Consider the following 22,241-nt stretch of genomic DNA (forward strand, 5'->3'; position numbering starts at 1 on the left):
CAGCTCTAAAGGCCTATATTAAAAAAACAAAACAAAACTACTTCAAGGACTTTTTGAAAAGTAATAAATTCTAAATAAAATGAAACATTTTTCATCTTAAGAACAAATTTCCTAGATACAGATGATTCGTGGGAAGACGTGTCAGTGTGTCTATTGGACCTAAGTTGTTTTGGTTGTTATTTTATTAAAGTAATTTTTTAAGTGAAATATAGTCGAGGTACAATATTATATTCGTTTCATGCATGCAACAGAGCGATTCAACATTTTTATAGATTGTATTCCATTAAAGTTATTATAAAATATTGGCTCTATTCCCTATGCTGTACAACGTATCCTTGTTGCTTATTTATTTTATACACAGCAGTTTGTATCTCTTAATCTCTTTGCCCCATCTTGCCCCTCCCCCCTTCCCTCTCCCCACTGGGACCCGCTAGTTTGTTCTCTGTATCTGTGAGTCTGCTTCTGTTTTGTTACATTTATTCATATACTTATCAGGCTTTACACTTAGGGAAGATAAAATTGGGAGGGAAACTTGCCATTCGTCCTGCAACAATTCCACCTCCTGTTGTACTGGAAATAGCGGGCCGTTGCCCCCACCAGGGTCACCAGCACCCCGCACAGGATAGGAGACACGATTTTTGCTATCGTGTTGCCTGCAGGAACCCAGAAAAGGAAGATGGTCTGTGAAAAACACAGCCAGCCGGAACTCCGCTGGTTGTAAATAACTCTGCAATCACATCCGCGGCCCTCCCCACCCTCCTATTCATGGGCAGATGATGGAATTCACACAAGAAGCCCGAGGAAGTGATTCTGCTTTCAGGAGAGCTTATCAACCAGTCTTACCGGACTGGGGCATCCAACAGTTTTGTGCAGAAGATAGGCTTGATATGTTTTTTCATGTATTTGTGAATTTGGATGAATCTGTAGCTTTGGGGACATAGAATGTTCACGCATGCAAAAAAATTTTTTTAACCAAAAAGTGCCTGATAGCCCGATCCTCAAATCACGCTGGGGCTCTGAACACAACCATAGAGCAAACATCAATGCTTTAAGGGAAGCTTAGGTATTCCTGCACAAAATCCAAGGTATGGAAGCTTGATGGGACAAAAATCAACACTTCCCCAGAAGAACAAATTGTTGCTTCCATCTAAAATAACCACCCATGTCCTACATCAGATCCAGGCAAGTGCCCGGCGTGTCGTAGGGGACAGATGAGTGGCCATGCCGTGGATGTGGCTCCCGTGATGCTGGGAAGAGCGTTACCACGGCGCCCAGGGATCTATCCCTCCCTTGTGCTGCTGTCTCACCCTGTCCCCTGCTGGACCCCGCTCTCCAGGCCTCCCCACCCCCCATGCACACCCTCTACCATGTGACTTGGGGGCATGGGAGGTGGGGGGGGTCCAGGTCATCATCCTCAGAATTGGGTCTTCAGCCAGTAGAACCGGCAGACGTGAAGCTGTGGTGCTCCTCTTTATTCTCTGGTACTGTGTCTGGCTTGTGGCCCAGCCTGGCCTGGCCTCTTGGATGGATGTGGTCTGGTTTTAGCCCAATTGCGACTCACATAATCATAATCAATGGTGGTTGTTTAAAATCACTATATTTGGGGCTCTTTTGTTACATAGCACTGCTAACTGATACACCTCTTTCCTCTCTGCCATCCCATACAAATCAACCACGTGATATCAATGGTGACTACCAAATGGTCCTCCAGGCTGACCTCTTACCCCCATGTCCACTGTCTCTACAACATCCTCTGTAGTCTGGGAACTAAGTGGGTCTTAACACTGATCTCCCTGACCATCACTGGCCCTCTGACCCATGTGTCACATAGGTATAAACAGGGGCAGGCTTTTTCCCATGGAGCATGTAGAAAGTGCAGACATGCCCATGGGGTCGCCTGGCCAGTCCCAAGTGTTGCCCCCTGCCCATCACACTCCACACCCTGGCCCCATACACCACAGTTATTCCCGGGGGTGTACCCAGCCCGACCTAGCACAGCACCTACCTCTCCTGTCCTGGCTGCCTCCCACCCATCCTTTAGACCCGGCCTTGGAGATGGGCCCCTCAAGGAGCATCCTTACCCACCTCCATTCTGCCCCAGGCTAGGATGAGTCCCTCTGTCCTGCCGTGGACCCCGTCAAACCACGTGTCAGACCTGGATTCTTGCCCTGAGATGCACCCCTCCTGCCCCACCTCCTGCCCACGAGGAGAGACGCATCCACGGACTTCCCCAGAATGTCCCTACACCCAGCAAAGAGCAGCACTGACTCCGCATGGGGATAGGGTCTGAAGGTTGGAGAGACACCTCAATACCTTTCTTCTTCCCAAAGCCTTGGGGTCAGCTGGGCAGATTCACTGTCACCCTCCACCCAAATGCCAGATGACCAAGAGACTGGACCCCATTCTCCCAGGGACACACAACAACAGCCCCCATTTCTGGACCTGTGATGGGGCTGGCAGTGCCCTCTGGGGGCTCTCCAAGGCTGAATGCCATGACTTCCCCTCTCCTCTCCATGTTGGCCACCGGTCAGTAGTGGTCAATGAAAGGGACGCCATTGGTGGCCCAGTGGCAGGTCCACGAACCCCAGCCCTGCTCTCAGAGCTCCGAGGCATCTTGCAGCCTGAGGACCGTCCTCGCCCTCCTTCTCTGACCCCCACAGGATGGACCCCTCCTTGAAGGACAGACGTGTGTGTTCAGGAGCTTCCAGACGAGCATGGGAACAGTAGGCGCTCCCTGAACACCCTCAGGTTGAAATCATTACACGTCTACCCCACTTCATCCCACAGCGATGTGGAGAGCTCGCTCCTGGAAAGGTGGGCTGCCCCGCCCCTGTGTGTTACCTTGTGGGTTGCCGTACGAGGGGGAGCCGTCTCCACCTAGAAGGGGACAAGCACACGGTCATTCATTTATTCGGAAGAGCTGGTCGGGCTGCCTTCTGCTGCCAGCGCCATGAAATTGATAGGGACACGGCCACGAGCAGAGCAGACCAAACCTCTGCTCTCACGGAGCTGGCCTCCCAGCGGGCAGGTGGGGACAGACAGAGCTAGGAAGGGGAGATGCAGGCGTTACAGCTGGGGGGGGGGAGCGGGACCAGTGGAGGTGGAAGGGCCGTGGCTCTCACCGGGCGGGCCTGGACCCCAACCTGCTACTTCCACCCCTAGCCTCAAGCAAGATTTACAAAGAGAATGCAGACAGGACACTGTGATTTTCATCAGAAATATACGTATTTGGTTTTCCTCCCTAATCCAAGCACAGAGCCCCTTGGAATTTCCTAAATGATAGGAATGATAAAGGGGTCTTTTGTGAAGTGACAAAAGAGATGAAGGTGTCTTTTGTTATTCAGAACCACACCTGAGTTTATGTGCATGAGGTGACTTTTGGAAACGGGGCAACCAACCAGCGATGGGAGGGTGGGGACTTTCAGCCTCACCCCTGTCCTGTGGCCGAGTTCATCAGGCGGACGTGACAGAGCCTCTGTAAAAGCCCAGGAGACGGGGTTTGGAGAGCTTCCGAGTGAGTGAATTTGTGAATTTATCTACATGGTGGAAGGCAGTGTACCCCAACTCCAGAAGCTCCTAACTTGGGACCCCCTCGCCCTGTGTCTCTTCGTCTGCCCGTTCATCTGTGTCGTTTATCATATCCTTTATGTGAAATAAAATTCAGGTTTTATGGCCGGGCAAGACACATTTAAACCTAAGAAATTTTCTCTTCCCTTTGGCCTCCTCTCTCCACCCCTCGCTGTGCATCTGTACCTGCCTTAGGCATTGGTCGGACCTCCCCCATCGGTAGGAATATCCGCTCAACCGTAAACGGCCGCATTCTCCCAGCGCCAGCAAGACGACTCCTAACAAGGTAACCTTCCTTCTCCATCTTGTAAGGGGCCACAGTGACGCTTAGATTGTGTAACCTGTCACTAGTACATGCTGCGAGGTCCAGCCCTCTGTCTCAAAAAACTTACAGAAGTGGGCCTTGACTTCCAAACGGGGCGGAAGAGCTCTCAGACTTTTCTGAGATGCTCTACCTGGGTGATCACCCAATAATCTGGCTCGGATACAATTTTCCATGAGATCCCACGTGACGCGTGGTCAATAATAATTAACAATAATAATGATAATGATAAAAGGGTGTCTCCTGAAACATCTTGGAACAGAGAACAGCTTTGAGAGAACCCCTTAGGAACATCTTGCTGGACGCTGTCCGTCAAAGAGCACAGCCTTTTGGAGGCGGGGCCGTTAGACGTTTCAAGTCAACCACACAGTGGAGGGTATATGTGTCCTGATGAAGGGGTTCAGGGGTGAGCCCTCCGTCGCCGAAGTTAGCTAAGGCATTTCTCATGCAACTGATCTTTACAGGACCTACTGTGTGCCACGTCTGGCTTCTGGCTCTGGGGATGCATCGGTGGAGGAAAGGCAAAAATCCCTGCGTGCGTGCGTGCGTGCGTGTGTGTGTGTGCGTGTACTTCTCATTCTAACTCAAGGAAATAAATTAACCACAATTGCATGGCATTGCATGTTACAAAGTATAACATGATCTCCTGCTGCAGTGCAAAGGGATGCAGAGAAAGGATCACAGTTCAGGATCTAGAGGTCAGGTCTTGGAGACAGACATGCCCTCCCCCCCCCCCAAGCTGAAACCTGCAGGGGAGAAAGGATGCTTGGATCTCTCTGAAGGCTGTCTGGCTGGGCGTAAGCAACGGTGTTTTGCACCCTAGGAATTCAACGTTCGAATAATATCTCAAGAGAATCGGAAACAGGGGAACTCCCCATCGCCCAACCAGCTGGAAACGAGGATACCCGTAGAGCTGAGCTTTGCCCAGCACCCACCTGTCGGCACACGTGTCTGGCCAAGCCGTGGAATTCTTGCGATTCTCCCACCACCATGAGCCAGCATCCCTTCCCGAGTGGTCCTCCCCCAGGTGCATGGATTCCCAACACGTCACTCGATCTATGGTGGGAACTCAGGCCACGTGGCCCCAAACGGCTCTTGACAAGGGAAGCAAAACTCAACGGAACACCCAAAACAGGGCAAGCAAGGACACAGAGAATCCCCTTCCTCCATAGTGACGTGAGATGTCTTTGGGGCGCGTCGCATTCTTTCAGCCCCAAACAAAACAAAACAAAATGCATCCTCCGTCAACAGAGAGATTGGTAACAGCAGGTGGACTCCTTGTTAAAGAACCTCTGCATATTTCAAACGCACCCGAGGACAGAATTCCAAGATGGTCCATTGCATCCCTCCCAATGCTTCCAGAAGGCGTCTCAGTACTCAGGACTCACCTGCACTGTTGTCAGAGCTGCCAGGCTGGGGACGTGGCAGTGGCTTTGGCCTTGGATAGATATCTGTTGGAAAACACCAAGGTGATGTTAGGAAAAGAATGACATCTTCCCGCAATGAACCGTTCACACAATACAGAAGGCCGAAATACAACATGACATTCCGGCTTATTTATATTTGCTGTTTATCGCCTTCACAGAGCCTCTGGTACTCAGCATCTCCAAAGCTTTAAACACCGTGTTGACCTTGGCGCCCAGAACCTCCTCCTTTGGTTCTGAAAGCAAGAAGTTCACGGATTCCTGAAAAGAATCTGGCAGACGCCGCCCTGTGAATGTTCCAGTGTTTAGCGTTATCGCAAACGTCACGGTGTTTGCAAAAGCCCGTCATCAATACCAGGACAGAAGCATCTCACGTTTTTGATGACGTGTTACCCTTCCTGCTGTGCGTGTGTACGTTCCCTCACCGGAGTTAATCTTAACTTTTGTCACAAATGCCCTTAATCTGCCCTTCAAACTTAGCCCAAGCTTCCTGCCCCAGAGCCTTGGCACAAAACGCTGTCTCTGCCAGGATCTCCCATTCCACCTGCAGAGCCTTTCTTGCACAGCAGAATGTTCCAGAACACCCTGTATTCAAGGGACTGCTCACCACTGCCTTCAATGACTCACCTTTCTTCTCAAGAGACACACACAGGACCTGGGTGAGCCAGAGGGCAAGCGTGAAATTTAAGGAGAGCTTCTACTCCTGTGTCGCTGTTTCCACACTTAAATTCTAATCAAGTTCTTTCCCCTCTTCGTTTGCTGTGTGTGTTGAGTTTGCTGCGTCCCTGTTTCTACACGTTCTATCATTTCATTATGAATCGTTCCAAACGGGTTAGGCAGAAAGTATACTCACTGAGTCTCATCAGTGTTCCAAAACCCCTTAATCAAGACGTGTTCCCCAATACACAATAAACCATCAGCAGAACTAGCTTCTAAGGGACAGTCAGGCTGATACCAAAAGCCATATAACACGTATCAAATATAAATTCATTATTTGGGGGTACCATTTCAAAGGCATCTCCCCAATGGGTTTTAGCAGAGCTTGAAAACAAAGGCCAGAAAGCAACCTTCCTCTCTTTTGGAATGTGTCACCTGCTGGAACCCTGAGTCACAGAGGGACCCCTCCCAAGCGTGAGGCTTGCTACCCACGCCCTGGGGTGGGTGAGTCACCCTGGTCCCGGTGACTCATCTTACAGGATGGCCAGCATCCAACGTTCTCTGGACCCCGTAGGAGGGAAGCCCATGGGAATACGTTTAACCCGAGATCCCCAAATAGCCTGTAGCAAGAAACGCTCCCCAGGAGGGATTTCCATCCGCACCTTGTAGAACAACTGCGCTCCACTGGACAATAGTTTGTTGAAAAGGCTGCGAGGGATTTTTACAAGAAAGGAATCGATGGAGCTGGGATGTTAAAATTGGAGGGGAAAAAGAAAACTAAAGGGGATGAAACCGAGCAGGGCCCTGTGGAGCTCCTGGGCACAAAAGCCTTCCTGTGTCCCCCGTTTCTTGATTACAGGACATAGGCTTCCTTCAGCCCCCATGACCTTCCCTGAATTCCAACGGGCAGATTCACGCAGTTGCCAATCAGGGAAGGGAGGGGATGCAGAGACCAGGGAGGAGCAGTGAAGACACAATAGTGCAGCCTGGGGGCAGGTCCTGGTTTCCCCTCAAGGGATACACAATACTGTTTGTCAGATACTGAAAACCCCAACAAATGGACGATGTTAACTAGTTGAGAAGGCCTTCTTCATTCCAAAGAGAAGGCCACAGTTTGGTAACCTCTGGGAAGCACAGAAGCCCATCAGGAGAGCACCTGGGCCCAGGTGACGGCTGGACTGAAGGAGTGCAGGCCCTGCAAGCACCCTGGTCCTTCTCAGCAGCCCCACCCTCTGCACCATTGCTATAAAACTCCCCACCGAATCCCACCCCAGGTAGGGACACTTTTATTTTTTTTGCGGTACGCGGGCCTCTCCCTGTTGCGGCCTCTCCCGTTGCGGAGCACAGGCTCCGGACGCGCAGGCTCAGCGGCCATGGCTCACGGGCCCAGCCGCTCCGCGGCACGTGGGATCCTCCCGGACCGGGGCACGAACCCGCGTCCCCTGCATCGGCAGGCGGACTCTCAACCGCTGCGCCACCAGGGAAGCCCAGGGACACAGTTACGAGGGCAGGAGCCCGCTGTGTCCCCCTTTGCCGGGCAAAGCAACGAAGCTATTCTTTTCTACTTCACCTGAAACTCTGTCTCTGAGATTCAATTTGGCACCGGTGTACAGAAGCCAAGTTTCGGTATCAAGGATGACAAAGTAGTGACGTAAGCGTCCATTAACGAACGCAGTTAGTGGCCTGGGCTGCTTTGCAATTAGGTAACACCTTCGTAGAACCTTACGTCTTACTTTTCATGACATCTCCCTCACCATGGCCATCACCACCGCCGAGGAGATGAATTTCCACCCATCCCAAGGCCACACCAAGCTTCCAGGAAGCTTCCGCAAGCTCTCAACTTGGCCAGTGTCACTGGTCACCTCTGCCTGGTCAGCTTTTAGGTCTTTAGGGTTTTTGAATTGCTGAGGACTTTATGGGCTATTGGCTAATATTACCCCCCTCCCGCCCCCCCCCTTTTTTTTTTAAAGTGATCTATAGGCGCAGTGTCTGCCAAGCTTTTAAAACAAAGGAGAAACTGAAGATAAATTACCTGAAACGCACAGTGCAAGGGAACTTATTAGGAACCACGGAAACAGCTAGAAGAAGACTCGTCCTCCAGCCTGATTAAAATTCCAGCACAGTAATGCACAACGTCCCCAAATGCTCAGTATTCTCCAAGTGTCTGAGCAACGAGGAAATAAAATAATGCAAACTGCTCCCCCCGCAAAGCTGACTTGGTTCTTACTTCAGAAGCAGTCAGATGAAAACTCGTAGTTAAAAAGGAAAAAAAAAAAGAGGCACCTTTCATCAAACGTGCTTTGAAATGAATGAACTTTCTTACTTCCACTGTTGTTGGGATTTCCGGGCTGTGGCTGGTGGGGAGGCGTCGGCTTTGGGTAGGTATCTGTGGGGAAGACAACACTGCATGTTTAGAAGAGAAGAATGTCCTTCCGTCAGTAGCAGCCTATAAAATAAGAACTAGATCTTGTATTTGAGTCACAGTTGCTGCTCACAGATCACCATCGAGCCGCTAAAAATCACTTAGCCGCTAGAAGGAAAACCTCGGAACGTAGAACTTAAAGAAAAGACTGCGTACACACAGTTACAAAAGTAACTGTTTAGCCTTTACATTGTACGCAAAAAAAAAAACCAACAAAACCCCCCCAAAACTGTTTATTCCTTGAAGATTATTTTGTGCGACATTTGCTACGTGATGCCACTTCCCTCCGGTATCTGCCTCCAACTCTTTACGCAAACATTTACTTTCACTTTGTTTAATAGCACATAACCGACTTAAAAGTGCTTTAAGCCCTGTCTTTTAACATAGTCATTAAATCATTTTACATCTACAGTAATTAACGTTACGTTATTCCTACTATTTTATTTTTTTCCCTTTCTTTTCTTTTTTCAAATTTCTGGACCTCTACTTAGTTAATCGTTTGCTTTATTCTTCATTCAATCAAGTTTATTTTATTCTTCATTTAATCAAGCTGATTCTTCATTTTTCTCTATTTAGTTAATCAAGTTTATTCTTCATTCAATCAACTTTATCCTTCTTTTCATCAACTTTATTCTTTATTTTTCTCTCCTGGACTAACGTAGGAATTATACACGATCAACCTAAGTGTGCGTGTTTCTGTTGAAATCCTTGTTTTCAGTTCATTTGGGTCTATACCCAAGAGTAGAACTGTTGCGTCATAGGGAAATTCTATACGTAGCTTTCTGAGCAGCTGCCAGACTGTTTTCCGCTGAGGCTGCACCGTTTTCTATCCCCACCAGCAACGCACGAAGGCTCCAATGTCTCCAACACCCTCAGCGACACTTGGTATCGCCCATATTTTGATTCTAGCAGTCCTAGTAGGAATGATGTCTCACTGTGATTTTGATTTCCAGTTCCCCCAGGACTAGGCTTTGCTTTAAACACCTGCCCCTCTTTCACACACTCCACGTCCCTAGAAACACCTTCAAAAACCTCATCTCAGGGGCGCAGCCTCATTTCTGTGCAGCCAGGTAGTCCCTCACCTGAGCTCGGCTTCTTGGTGGGCTCTGTGGAGAGAGAGGACATACATTCAGTACGCTCCGAGGATTTACGTGCAGCTCCAAGAAAGAATCGTTAATGCCCTAATAAACAATGAGCATTTCGCTAACACAGACATGATATGAACACAAATTCCACTCTGTATTCGGGGGTGGGGGGAGAACAAAAGCATTTTTAAAACCCACACCCACCAGTCTCCACGGGAGCTGTGCAGAGGTCCCGCTGGGGGAGCAAAGCTTTCCTGGGGTGGTCAGCTAAGCTCCTTAGTAAGTAAGTTTCATCCGAGCCTTGTAGGAGGTGAGGTAGCGAGATTTGGGACGCCAGCAGGAGGACCGACTGAGCAAAGAGCATGCAGGGCAGGGGGCGCAGAGCTGGTGCCCCACAAACGTGCAAGGTGACTACACGCCTGCAGAGCAGAGGTAGGGCAGCTGAAGGCAGATCTGGAGAGAAGCTTCCCCCGATTCCGGGACGATGCTTCTCTCACTTTCTTGCACGTGTTTCTTCACGCGACAAAAGTTTGCGGAGTGCCTGTTGTTGCAGGGGGTGTGTAAACGCGGTGGTCCACAGCTTCCCAGGTGGTTTCGGTTCCCTGAGGTCAGCACTCATGGACGGGGCATCAGCTGCAGCGTACCTGTCTGCCAGGCTCAGTGAGGCTGGGGGGTGCAGTGTGGGTGGGCAGACAGGGGCAGGAGGAAGAGGTTGGGAGAAGGTGCTCGGAGGGGTGGCCCCTGACAAGGGGGAGGGAGGTTGGAACTGCCGGGTGCACAGTGGACAGGGTCCTTCCTCTCTGCAGAAAGCCCTCTCTCACTGAGCATCGTGGGTTCAAGGTCCATCCACGTGGTGGCCTGGGTCAGAGCTTCACTCCTTCTCATCGCTGAGTCACATTCCACTGTGTGCATGGACCCCAGGCTGTTTCTCCATCCATCCGTCCATGGACATTTGGGTGGCTTCTGCCTTTTGGCGATGAGGAGTTACGCCGCTGTAAACACGTATGCCTCTGAGTCTCTCCTTTCAATCCTTCCCTTTCTTCCTAGGAGGGGAATTGCCAGTTCACAGGTTGATGACGTTTTTTAATTGATAAAACGCCTCTGATGATTCTGCACCACAGCCCTCAGCTGCGTGTGCCCTACCCTGGGCGTGCTCCTTCTTTATACATCCCAGACCCTGTGCCAACCACCCAGGCTGAATGTGGGGTGGTACCTCCCAATGCCCCGCAGTGTGGCTGCAACCACTGGCCCTCCTATAACCCTGACCTCACAGCCCGTCCACTCTGGGAAGGACTGAGCCCTTCACCATTGCAGTCAGACGGGGGAAGCAGCGTGTCAGCTTTGACCTGCATAACTACGCTTGTCTGGTGCTCTGACAATAATCTCACATCTGCTCTGTCACGGTTACCACTAGCAAAAGCCTCCGTCAGCGGGGAAAACTGCGGAGGGAGCAGGTCTTGCCTCCATTATTTTGTTCTTTCTATTTCTTACATGTCTGCAAGTTTTCTGATTACAAAATAATAGGTAGTAAAAATTCCAACATATCAGAAATGTAAAAACTTAGATAATGAATATCTTTCAAAATGCCATTCTCTACAGAAGAAATATTGTTAAAATTCTATGATTCCTAAGGTGTGTTTTCATTTTAAAAAGCAGCTCCTTTGAGAGTACAGAAGTGCTGAGTGTCGCTCCCCGGCTCGTAAGTGGAGAAGTGGTGACAGGCCGCTATTGGAGGCCACCCTGTCCCCTGGTTCTCAAGCTTCTTTTTTTTTTGCGGTACGCGGGCCTCTCACTGCTGTGGCCTCTCCCGTTGCGGAGCACAGGCTCTGGACGCGCAGGCTCAGCGGCCATGGCTCACGGGCCCAGCCGCTCTGCGGCATGTGGGATCTTCCCGGACCGGGGCACGAACCTGCGTCCCCTGCGTCGGCAGACGGACTCTCAACCACTGCGCCACCAGGGAAGCCCTGGTTGTCATCCTTTTTTAAGTTGAGTGGGTCTGGTGATCACGTCCCTTCTTCACTTCTCGGAAAATCCACCGTAATTGATGTGCGATGAGGGACCGGGGGTTCTCCTGATGACAGGAGAAGCTGATCTTTCTGAGTAGACAAGCACTGATGTTTCTTCCCACCTTCCTCCCCAAGCCCCCAGGTCTGAACGCTCCTGCCACCCAGCTTGACTGTGCGCCTTAATCCAGACCTTCCTCCCGGGCCCAGGAGATGTACAGTCAGCCTTTCTGCTGGCAAGAAGGTCCAGCTGACCTCAAGGGTAGTGGCCACACACAGGTGGGGTGTAGGGGGGGTCTTCCAAGTCATAGATGCCCCGCAAGTAGAGGTGAACCACAGTTAAGAGAAGGAAAACCCTCCAGGGTATGCGCGGACCGCTGGCTTGGGGAGCCCAGACCTACCAAGACATAAGACCGAGCCCCACAGCTAAGGCCGGATGTGAAGGTCCATCTCCCGGGGCTTGTGTCTTAGGTGAAAAACAGAGCTCTCACTGCCTGGAATTCGGAATCCCCGCCACCCCCAGCCCCGAGGCACCACAGAGCTGACACGGGCTGCGAAGCACAGCATCTCCTAGAGGAAGACGGGCACTTACCGGGGTCATCGAGAGCGTCGGCCAAATCAAAGTCACCTTGACCTGTGGGGAGACACGGCACTAGGTCACACCGCGATGGGACCGTCAGGGCCCCCTGACACCTGTCTCCACCCCCTTGGCCCCACCTGCCCAGACATCCCCCCTGGTGCAAAGGTCAAGCCCAGCACCCACCGTGAGGTCAGCGGAAGACCAAAGTCCCCCTCTCTCTCTCCACTTCCCCTGTGGTGTGTTTGTCAAGCCAACATCTTGGCTCTCCTGGCAGGCTGTGCCCCTCACCAAAGACGCCTCCGAAGGAAGATGACGGCACCCCGTCTTTTTTTTTATTGAAGTATAGTTAAGCTACAATATAGTGTTAGTTTCTGCTGTACGCGAAAGTGATTCAGTTATACATATATATATCTTTTCAGATTCTTTTCCCTTATAGGTTATTACAAGATATTGAATGCAGTTCCCTGTGCTGTACAGTAGGTCCTTGCTAATTATCTATTTTATATACAATAGTTGACATCTGCTAATTCCAAACTCCTAATTTATTCTCCCCCCCCCCACCGCTTTCCCCTTTGGTAACCATAGGTTTGTTTGCTATGTCTGTGAGTCTGTTTCTGTTGTGTAAACAAGTTCATTTGTATTATTTTTTACAATCCATGTATAAGTGATACCGTATGGTATTTGTCTTTCTCTGTCTGACTTATTTCACTTAGTATGATCATTTCTAGATCCATCCATGTTGCTGCCAATGGCATCCCCATCTTTTTTTTTAATTAAAAATATTTTTTTTAGGGGCTTCCCTGGTGGCGCAGTGGTTGAGAGTCCGCCTGCCGATGCAGGGGACACGGGTTCGTGCCCCGGTCCGGGAGGATCCCACATGCCGCGGAGCGGCTGGGCCCGTGAGCCATGGCCGCTGAGCCTGCGTGTCCAGAGCCTGTGCTCTGCAACGTGAGAGGCCACAACAGTGAGAGGCCCGCATACCACAAAAAAAAAAAAGGAAAAAAAAATTTTTTTAAATTATTTTTTTGGCTGTGCCGGGTCTTTGTTGTTGCGTGCAGACTTTTCTCTAGCTGCAGCGAGCGGGGGCTACTCTTTGCTGCGGTGTGTGGGCTTCTCATTGCAGTGGCTTCTCTTGTTGCGGAGCATGGGCTCTAGGCACGCGGGCTCAGTAGTTGTGGCACGTGGGCTCAGTAGTTGTGGCTCGCGGGCTCTGGAGCGCAGGCTCAGTAGTTGTGGCGCACGGGCTTCGTTGCTCCGCGGCATGTGGAATCTTCCCGGACCAGGGCTCGAACCCGTGTCCCCTGCATTGGCAGGCGGATTCTTAACCACTGCACCACCAGGGAAGTTCCTGGTATCCCCGTCTTAAACAGGAGGGAGATGCTCCTGGGATCTCAGCTGCCTCGAGCAAAACACATAGAGTCTTGGAAAGCCAAAGAACCCGTGCATTCTGCAAACATTTACGAACTGCGACTCTGATCGAGGCACACTGTCACCCAATGGGGACGGGACCTTCCATGACAGTAGCCCTGCTTCCTGGTTCTTTAGGGGAGAGAGACCCGTGCATATCCCTAAAGGTGGGGACAGGGTGTAGCGGGGACCACAAGGCAGCGGGGGCAATTGCACGTCTTGTGTGAGCCGACCTGGAGGTCTGCCTGGAGGAGGTGACATGTGAGCCGTGTGGAAGATAGTGGTTTACGCACCGGGAGACACTCTGACCCCAGTTTACACCTCAGGGGATGCCTTCGGGAAATGCGGTTCGGTGGCGGCTCTGTGGCTGGAACTGTGGATATCTTCCTTTATGGCTAAGACACAATGCATCTTGGACTGAGGCCCAGAATCGCGCTGCCCTCGCCTCTCCGTGACACCCCCGCAAGCATTTCCCAAACATTTCAACCCCGGCTCCCTCCCAGTGTTCAGGGGTCCAGATATTTTGTTGGCGTGCGAGTTTCAGACTTGCTGAAAATACTATGAGGAAGTCTAGGGTCTGGAGAGAAGCGGAGGCTGGATTTCAGTTTTCTTACAAGCTCAACTCGGAGAAACTTGGGTGGATAACAAGTGAGTCGGGGGGACTGGTACCGACTGCTCACGGGTACGGGGTTCCTTATGGGGGTGATAACATTCTGGCATTCGATGGTGGTGATGGTCGCACAACATTGTGAACACGCTAAACAAAACTGTCTGCACTATTCACTTTCAAAGCGTTCACAGGGTGACTCTGATGCGTGTGAATTTTATCTCCAAAAAACACACAAAACATTTTTAACGAGCTGAGTGTTCCTTTCCTGCCAGTTTAAGGGCTTCTTCCCACACACATCCCACCCATCACTTTCGCCGCCGCCTCTAAAACTAGGGAAGCCCAATCAGAAAACCTCTGAGCTCCTGACCAACTTGTATCTCATCTTTGGCTGATAAAAAAGAGCTTTTGAAAAGAGCTCTGTTGAGACAGAATCCACGGATTATACAATTCAATATAATTGAAACTGGACGGCAGAGGAGCTGAGGTCAGAGGGCATCCGCCGGCAGCCTCACAGTCCGGACTGGAGGCCGGGGCTCGGTGCGTTTAGAGGCCAAACCCCGGAGAGCCGTCTCTAACACAGGGAGGTCCCGCATCTGTCCTCAGCGCCCCTCTCTTTGGCCAGGGTCTGTGTCCCTCCAGCTTCTGCCAGGTCCTCTTTTGGGGACAAGCTGGCCACTCTCTGCTCTGGGTCATTGTGCAGGGGCCGGGTGACAGGAATCAGCGTCAGCCTTGGGGACTCTGAAGACACATCCCTTCCAGGGCTGCCAGTGGGGCTGTGGCTGACCCTCCCTCCAGTTTGAAAGGACAGATACCGGTGCAGGGCCCCCAGTGCCCCTCAGCTACAAGGGCAGCTCCGGAGTTTGCATTCTAATCGCCAGTTGGCAGTTTACAGGTAACTCTCACCTGGCTCTTCCCAGGAGTTCCAGGCGTCCCGTGAAGAAGCACCTACACAGTGTCCTCCAACCTGAGATGATCAAAGCCTCTGTTATCTGTCTCCTCCCGGCCTCTCCCAAATCCATCGCACAACCAACGGGGCTGGGCGGGAGCTGTTTTCCAAAAGGGCCTTGGGTCGTCTCTGGGGATGTGGTAAGCCTTGCCGGCTGGCCTTCTCACGGCCGGAAGCCAGGGAGCGCCGTCTGGGGCTCTGAGAACAGCCAAGTCCCTCCGCCCTGCCCTAACCCCATTCTGTGTCCCCTTCTCTTTCCAGCAGCCTCCTTCCGTGTGGAGATGCTTCTGACGAGGAGAGGTCGTGGAGGAAGCTGTCCCTAGCTGTGGCGCTGCTGGGAGGCCCGTGGGCGTGACTCATGCACAGAGCCGGCGGACCGCACCCAGTATGAGGCGCTCCCCTACCCTGGGCTTGGCGACGATCCAGTCCCGCAGGCCAGTGGTTTAGCCCCAGAGGGGCTGCAGCCCAGACCCTCCCCACGTGCTTCAAATCGTAGCCCCACCGGGTGCAGCCCTGCCAGGGACATCACTCAGGAGGATGCTGCTGATTCAGAGGTTCAACCTGGGTGGAGCTGGGGGGCAGGGGGGATGCAGCTCCCCAGGGCAGCTACTTCCACTAGCTTTTTTTTTTTTTCAATCGGAGCCTAAGACGGGGCTGGGAACGTAAGACGTGTTTCTGATGTGCTTAGTTTAGCTGGCTCGGCCATTGCTAATCGATCCCACATGTTCTGGGCTCTGTAAACACCGAGGGGAAAGGAGCCGCGTGGGGTCTGCGATCATAAGGCTGGTCACCCATTGCTGACGTCCTGGAGATGGGCGTTGAAAAGGACTCATGCTGCCGGGTGGGAGGTCTTAGCGCCATACCCAAGAACCCCTACCCTCCAAAAACAAAGCTATTTAGGAGGGATTTTGAGACGAAACCACTTGAGTGGCACTTGGAGGAATTCTCTCGTTATCTCTAGTAACCCATCCCCTCCCTCCCCAGTCAAATTCTACCCCAGCAAGATTCTAAGATGCTTTGTATCAGAGTTTGCTTCCCTGAACTTCTCAGACCCACAAGCCTACAGGACAAAGGGAATTTTTGCAAAGGGCAGAGCTGTTGGAATAATCATGACACGGCGCTGAGGAGGACACCATGCACTAGAAAAAACCCACCACGCCTCCACGGCGGAGGCGACCACGATAGAGGCACATGTCCCAGTTCCCACTAACTAACCCCTGAATTATTCCCTCTGAAGGAGAAAACCAGCCCCAGGCTAGCTCTGAGAAGAGGGGGGAAAACTGATTACTAACTAAAGCCCTGTCACCAATTACAGCCGTTAGCAGCAGCATTTATAGGTGCTGAATTTAATTACCTTTGAGTGGGTCCATCAGGGGATAAGAATCTCACCCCTCACAGGCAGGCAGGATCTTAGATTTTATTATTCCGTCCAGTGTCCAACGGCTGCCCTTCAAGACAATTGCTTTCCATTCCTTACATAGGAATTTACAGGCTTCATCGGAAGCGTGGGTTAATTGAAGCCAGTCCTTCCGGAACCAGCGGTCACAGGTTAAGCCACTTTGCACGCCGTAAATGGGTAGGACGTTCTTGTCCTTGAGGGATTTCACCCAGCTGAAGCAGGACTCCCAGGGAACAAAGCCCGACTTCCTTCAGGCAAATTTAAGGTGCCCCTTTTGACTCTGGCTCAATTGTCTTTAAAAATACTCTACTTCAGGGGACTTCCCTGGTGGTCCAGTGGTAAAGAATCCACCATCCAGTGCAGGGGACGTGGGTTCGATCCCTGGCCTGGCAACTAAGATCCCGGTGCCGCGAGGCAGCAAAGCCCACGCGCTGCAACTACCGAGCCCGCACGCCTCAACTAGAGCCTGCGTGCCGCAAACTACGGAGCCTGTGCTCTAGGGCCCTCGAGCCACAACTACTGAAGCCTGCGCGCCTAGAGCCCGTGCTCTGCAGGAAGAGAAGCCACCGCAATGAGAAGCCCGTGCACCGCAATGAAGAGCAGCCCCCACTCGCCTCAACTAGGGAAAAGCCCGCACGCAGCAACGAAGACCCAACGCAGCCAAAACTAAATAAATAAAATAAATTTATAAAAATTAAAAATAATAAAGTCTACGGGAGGAAGTGCGTGGGTTATATGCAAATATGACATTATTTTATATAAGGGACTTGAGCTTCCGTGGATTTTGGCATCCCAGGGGGTCCTGGAACTAATCCCCCTCAAATACCAAGGGATGCCGGTACTTTTTTACTCTGTAGGTAGAAAAGGAGCTCTGTTTAAGCACACACATATGTTTAGTCTTGTCTGATAAGAGAAGAAGATACAATACATGTAGAAGGGGATTTCAGAGCCACTGTATAATATAGATACAGGAAAATGGTAATGTATACCCAGGATACAATAGATATACAGGAAAAAAGGGAATATAAGGAAATATATATATATGTATATATATATATATACACAAAATCTAGAGTTATACCTGTTTATAGCTAGCTAGCTAGATGATAGATAGATAGTTGATAGATGTTAGATGGTTGATAGATAGATGATAGTAGATAGATAGTTGATAGATGTTAGATAGTTGATAGGTAGATGATAGGTAGGTAGGTAGGTAGGTAGATAGTTGATAGATATTAGATAGTTGATAGATAGATACATAGACAGAAGATAGATAGGTAGGTAGATCGATAGGTAGGTAGGTGGATAGAAAGGTAGATAGATAGATTTTTTTCTCAACAAACCAAACACGACAAGCAGCCCCTGGAGTTTCCATCTCTGCTTCTATCAGTTTTTCGAAGACCTGTCTTGATCTCCTGGTCCTTCAAGTGCATCCAGGTTTGATAGCAAAAGGTAATTCAACACACTGGAAATCTGACACCGCCGCATTGTAAACCCCTCTGCCTCAGGACTGTAATCAAATTCTTATTTTATTTTATACACACAGTTTAGTCATTATAAGAACGGTTAAGTGACGGTCACCATAGCGATAGCCTGCTCTTCCGGAGCCTTGGTAACAAGCAGCTTGACAGCCTTGCAGGAAGTGTTTGGGGACCTCGTGAACTCGCTCACGCCGACAGCTGCTGGTGGTTTGGGGTGTGAGGGGGTGGTCCGTGCATTTAACAAACTACCCAGGACTCAGGCCAGCTGCACAACGTCTTCACACCGACGCACCCTGATCCAGACCTCACTACCTTTCCCGTCCCTCCTCACACCTCTCCTGCCTGTGCATGTTCCCAGCAATGTGACCTCAGACAAATGATGGAACACCTCTGTGCCTCCGTGTACCCATCTATAAGAGGGCGTCAAAAAAAAAGGGCATCAAGGGACTCCCCTGGCAGTCCAGTGGTTAAGACTCTGCGCTTCCAATGCAGGGATGCAGGGGACACGGGTTCAATCCCTGGTCAGGGAACTAAGATCCCACATGCTGTGCGGCATGGCCAACAATAAAATAAAATAATATCATCTTCAAAAAGAAAAAGGAAAGTTCCGTGTTAGATCAAAAAAGGAAACATATTTAAAAAGAAAGAAAGACAGAAAAAGTGCACCACGCCTCGCAGCCCCAGCCCAAGGCCGTGTGAGAATGAACTCGATTAACACCCGCAGAGCCTGTCGCAAGTCACGCCCTCATCAAAAGAACGTAACCTGGGCATCCTCGGGAGCACTCAGCTAACGTCAGCCAGGGCCGGCTCCTGCATTGTTTTCTCTTCTGAAGAACAGCGGTTAAATCCACAACACGTTTCCCCAGCACATACGTGATGCGCTGAAGGAATCTGACATCCCATTATCCCCAAAGGAGCAACCCGACCGTGCCTGGGAGGAGGCTGAGTTGCCTGAGCCCGTGTGCACAGCACACATTCCTACCGTGTGCACAGCAGCAGGAATAAACGCTCGGACAGGTTTTGCTGTCTCGGTTTCTGGGCGGGTCTGTGTAGAATCAGAGCTCTGCTCTCTTGCTCTTCTCAGCCCTGGTGTCAGTTCAGGGACTAACGACTCCCTGCAAACAGAAGCGCCTGGACTGCGTTTCTGCGTGACCCACGTGCCGGGGGGCACGATGTGCAGACAGCAAGGATTCCTGGAAGGGTCTCGGGGAAGATCCTGGGCTCTGGGTGCCAGGATGTCTCACAAAACCACATCTGCCCCTAAACAACCATCCTCAAACAGGATAAACAGGAAATGTCACAAGACTGCCATCCAAATGAAATCCTTTCAATGCCTAACCTACAACACTTCTCACTCTTAAATCCTGCCTGGGCTTCCACCTCCTAAAATTCAAATGAGGACCAAAGGAGCTTATCCAATTGTGGTTAAATCCTCCATGTCATGGGTAAATTATAGTTCCCAAACTAGGTCCCTCCCCACCTCTGCTCCCCGACAAACCAAAATCCTGGCAGCACCAGAAGAACCTGTACTGAAGTTTGGGGCGTCAACAATTCAGATGCTTTTCATTTGGCAACAGGAGGAGTGACATTGGTGAGAAATGTCTAAACACCTGAACGGAGACTGCCCTTCCAGCAAACCCAATCTTGGGTGATCAGTCCCACAGAACCAAGCTGGGTCTCAGTTCCATTGTCCCCATCCAGAAACGCAGCCCTGATTATTTTAAATCGAAAACAAGGAATTGAAAAATCCCAACACGCCCCAGGAACACGGGTCACTTTTTTCCGTGTGTGACACACAGAGATCAAAAGCAGACCACACACACAAAAAAAAAGCAGACCACAAAAACAGTGCGCGTCTAAGTACTGAGTCCACACCCTACACTTCTGCATCCAATTCCCAGACCCCGAATTGGTACCCGGCCCCTTTTGCTCCCCTCAAAGCCATCATACTTGGTCTGTTTTTTTTTGTTTTTCTACTATCTGGCATCTTCGAGCCATTTCCTGAGTGGAAGTGGTTTGGGGCGGAGGTTTTTTTTTCTTTTTAAAGCAGCCAGATAGAAATGCACACCCACGCGGCTCTCCCCAGAGCCAACCCTCCCTTACCTCGGACGTGCATCAGAGAACACAGGAACGTGAGGTGGAAGAGGCCCCACCAGGGCTCCATCCTCGGTTTCCGTTCAGGTGAACCTTCCGGGCGCGCGCTGGGCGATCCGGCCACCCCACCCTCGCTGGACGGATGTGCTGACTTCTGCTTCCCAGTTTGCAAGGGAAACAGGCAATGTCTCCAAGCAGAAAGGATGAACCAAACTGGAGTGCCTCTGCCGGAAGCCGAAGGGCTGGGCGTTCCGTCCCAAACGGCACGGCCCGGAGCCCGCGAGGCGTGTGCCCGTATATGCTGAAGGGCGTCCCGGGGAGCCCGCCTCCCTGCGCTACGCTGCCAACCAGCCTCAGGATGCTGGGGAAACAGGTGGCTGCCCCGCACCAATGGGTGTCCTGGGTCTGCTTCCCGCGGGCATGGGAGATGCACCAGCATCAAAGGCGCCAACCCTGGGTGCAGGCAGGACACGCCCTGCCTCGGGTCCTTCCCCAGAAGCCTCCTGCAGGGCGACGCCAACGCCAGACCCAGCAGAGCGCCAAGGCAACGATCAGAGTATAGACTCATGTTTAATCTCTGCTTCTACGACTTGAAGACCCTGTACCTTTAGAGTCGCGCTGCATCCGTGGACCTCAGTTTCTTTGTAGGTGGCCGGGACAGTCAGTCTGGCTGGGGATGCTGGGGCCAGAGAAGCGAATTTCACCTGGCCCTCTCTCCGCGTTTTCCACCTGAGCTGTGTAAGAAGTGGTTGGATAGAGGCTTCTAGAAAATAACCCCTCTGTGTGGAGGGAAGCATTTTGTTTCCAATTGCATACACCTGAGTTACACCTTTCAGATAGAAATTATATTATATGCGATATATATATTATTTATATATAAATGTATACATTTTACATACATCTCAGTATATATATTATAGTACAATCTGATGCAAACTATTATATATAGAATGGTTCAACAACAAGGTCCTACTGTACAGCACACGGAACTATAGTCAATACCCTGTGATACACTGTCACAGAAAAGAATATGAAAAAGAATGTATACATGTATAACCGAGTCACTTTCCTGTACAGCAGAAATTAAACACAACATTGTAAATCAATGATACTTCAGTAAAATTTTAAAAAAGAAAAAAAGAACGGGTTGGAAGCACCAGAGTTATTTTATTTTTTAAACTTTTACTGGAGTATAGTAGACTTACAATGTTGTGTTAGTTTCAGGTGTACAGCAAAGTGAATCTGTTATACATATACATATATCCACTCTTTTTTTTTTAAGATTCCTTTCCCATATAGACCATTACAGAGTATTGAGTAGAGTTCCCTGTGCTATACAGTAGGTTCTTTTATTTTTTAATTTTTTTACATCTTTACTGGAGTATAATTGCTTTACAATGGTGTTAGTTTTTGCTGTGTAACAGAGTGAATCAGCTATACATATACGTATATCCTCATATCTCCTCCCTCTTGCATCTCCCTCCCACCCTCCCTATCCCACCCCTCTAGGTGGTCACAAAGCCCCAAGCTGATGTCCCTGTGCTATGCAGCTGTGGAAGCACCAGATTTATAAATTCCAGAGTTTCCAGCTCCACAGTGTGGGACAGCAGATGAACTCGTGCATTCATTCAACAAACATTTGACACACAGCTGTTTTGAGCCAGAGAGGCAGGCTAGATGCCGGCTGTGTGGAGACAGAGAAAGAAGAGTTGTTTACAAAGAGGAGGAGAGGGTTGCAGTGTAATGTTCGGTAATATGGGGGAGCACACCAAGGCTGGGGGGCTCCTGGGAGGTTCTGCACCCAGCTTGTGTCCTAGAGGCTTCTGGGGAGGGTTGTAGCCTCACACTGATTTGATTTGATTTTCTCTTCTCTTCTCTTATTTTATACCAGCATACAGGATCTTAGTTCCCAGACCAGGGATTGAACCTGCGCCTCCTGCCCTAACCACTGGACAGCCAGGGAAGTCCTACCTCACACTGAATTTAAAGGCTGGGTAGGAAGGGGAGGGGAGGGATGGGGAGTGGAGGCTGAGGAAGGGGTGGGGGTAAAGGCACATGGTAGAAAGGGGGGACCCAGGGCTTCTGTGGGACCACCTCTAGGGGGTGCTGAGCACATCGCCCAGTGGTGTGGACCAAATGCTTGTGTCCCTCCAACATGTCATCTGTGGAAGCCATAAACCCCAATGGGATGGTGTTAGACGGTGGTGTCTTTGGGGAGTGATTAGGGTTAGATAAGGCCACGAG

The 22,241-nt window shown here is 50.6% G+C and overlaps 1 protein-coding gene across 5 annotated transcripts; it reads right to left on the reverse strand.

Annotated features, from left to right (window-relative positions):
- Positions 1–541: 541 nt before the first annotated feature.
- XG (Xg glycoprotein (Xg blood group)) lies at positions 542–20,890 on the reverse strand. 5 transcript variants are annotated; one of them, XM_060138180.1, is made up of 7 exons: positions 20,603–20,890; positions 20,007–20,221; positions 12,073–12,114; positions 9,475–9,498; positions 8,294–8,356; positions 5,278–5,340; positions 542–2,877 (listed from the first exon to the last, which is right to left on the reverse strand). In XM_060138180.1, the coding sequence occupies exons 2-7, from the start codon at positions 20,065–20,067 to the stop codon at positions 2,777–2,779; spliced, it is 354 nt and encodes a 117-aa protein (XP_059994163.1). In that variant the 5' UTR covers positions 20,068–20,221; positions 20,603–20,890; the 3' UTR covers positions 542–2,776. The 5 variants fall into 5 exon arrangements, with proteins under 5 accessions (XP_059994163.1, XP_059994159.1, XP_059994160.1 ...); XM_060138176.1 differs by having other exon boundaries at positions 20,007–20,890; XM_060138177.1 differs by lacking the exon at positions 542–2,877 and having other exon boundaries at positions 5,275–5,340; positions 8,254–8,356; positions 20,007–20,890.
- Between the last annotated feature and the right edge of the window lie 1,351 nt (positions 20,891–22,241).

This window comes from Lagenorhynchus albirostris, chromosome X, assembly GCF_949774975.1.
Source record: "Lagenorhynchus albirostris chromosome X, mLagAlb1.1, whole genome shotgun sequence".
Taxonomy (NCBI): domain Eukaryota; kingdom Metazoa; phylum Chordata; class Mammalia; order Artiodactyla; family Delphinidae; genus Lagenorhynchus; species Lagenorhynchus albirostris.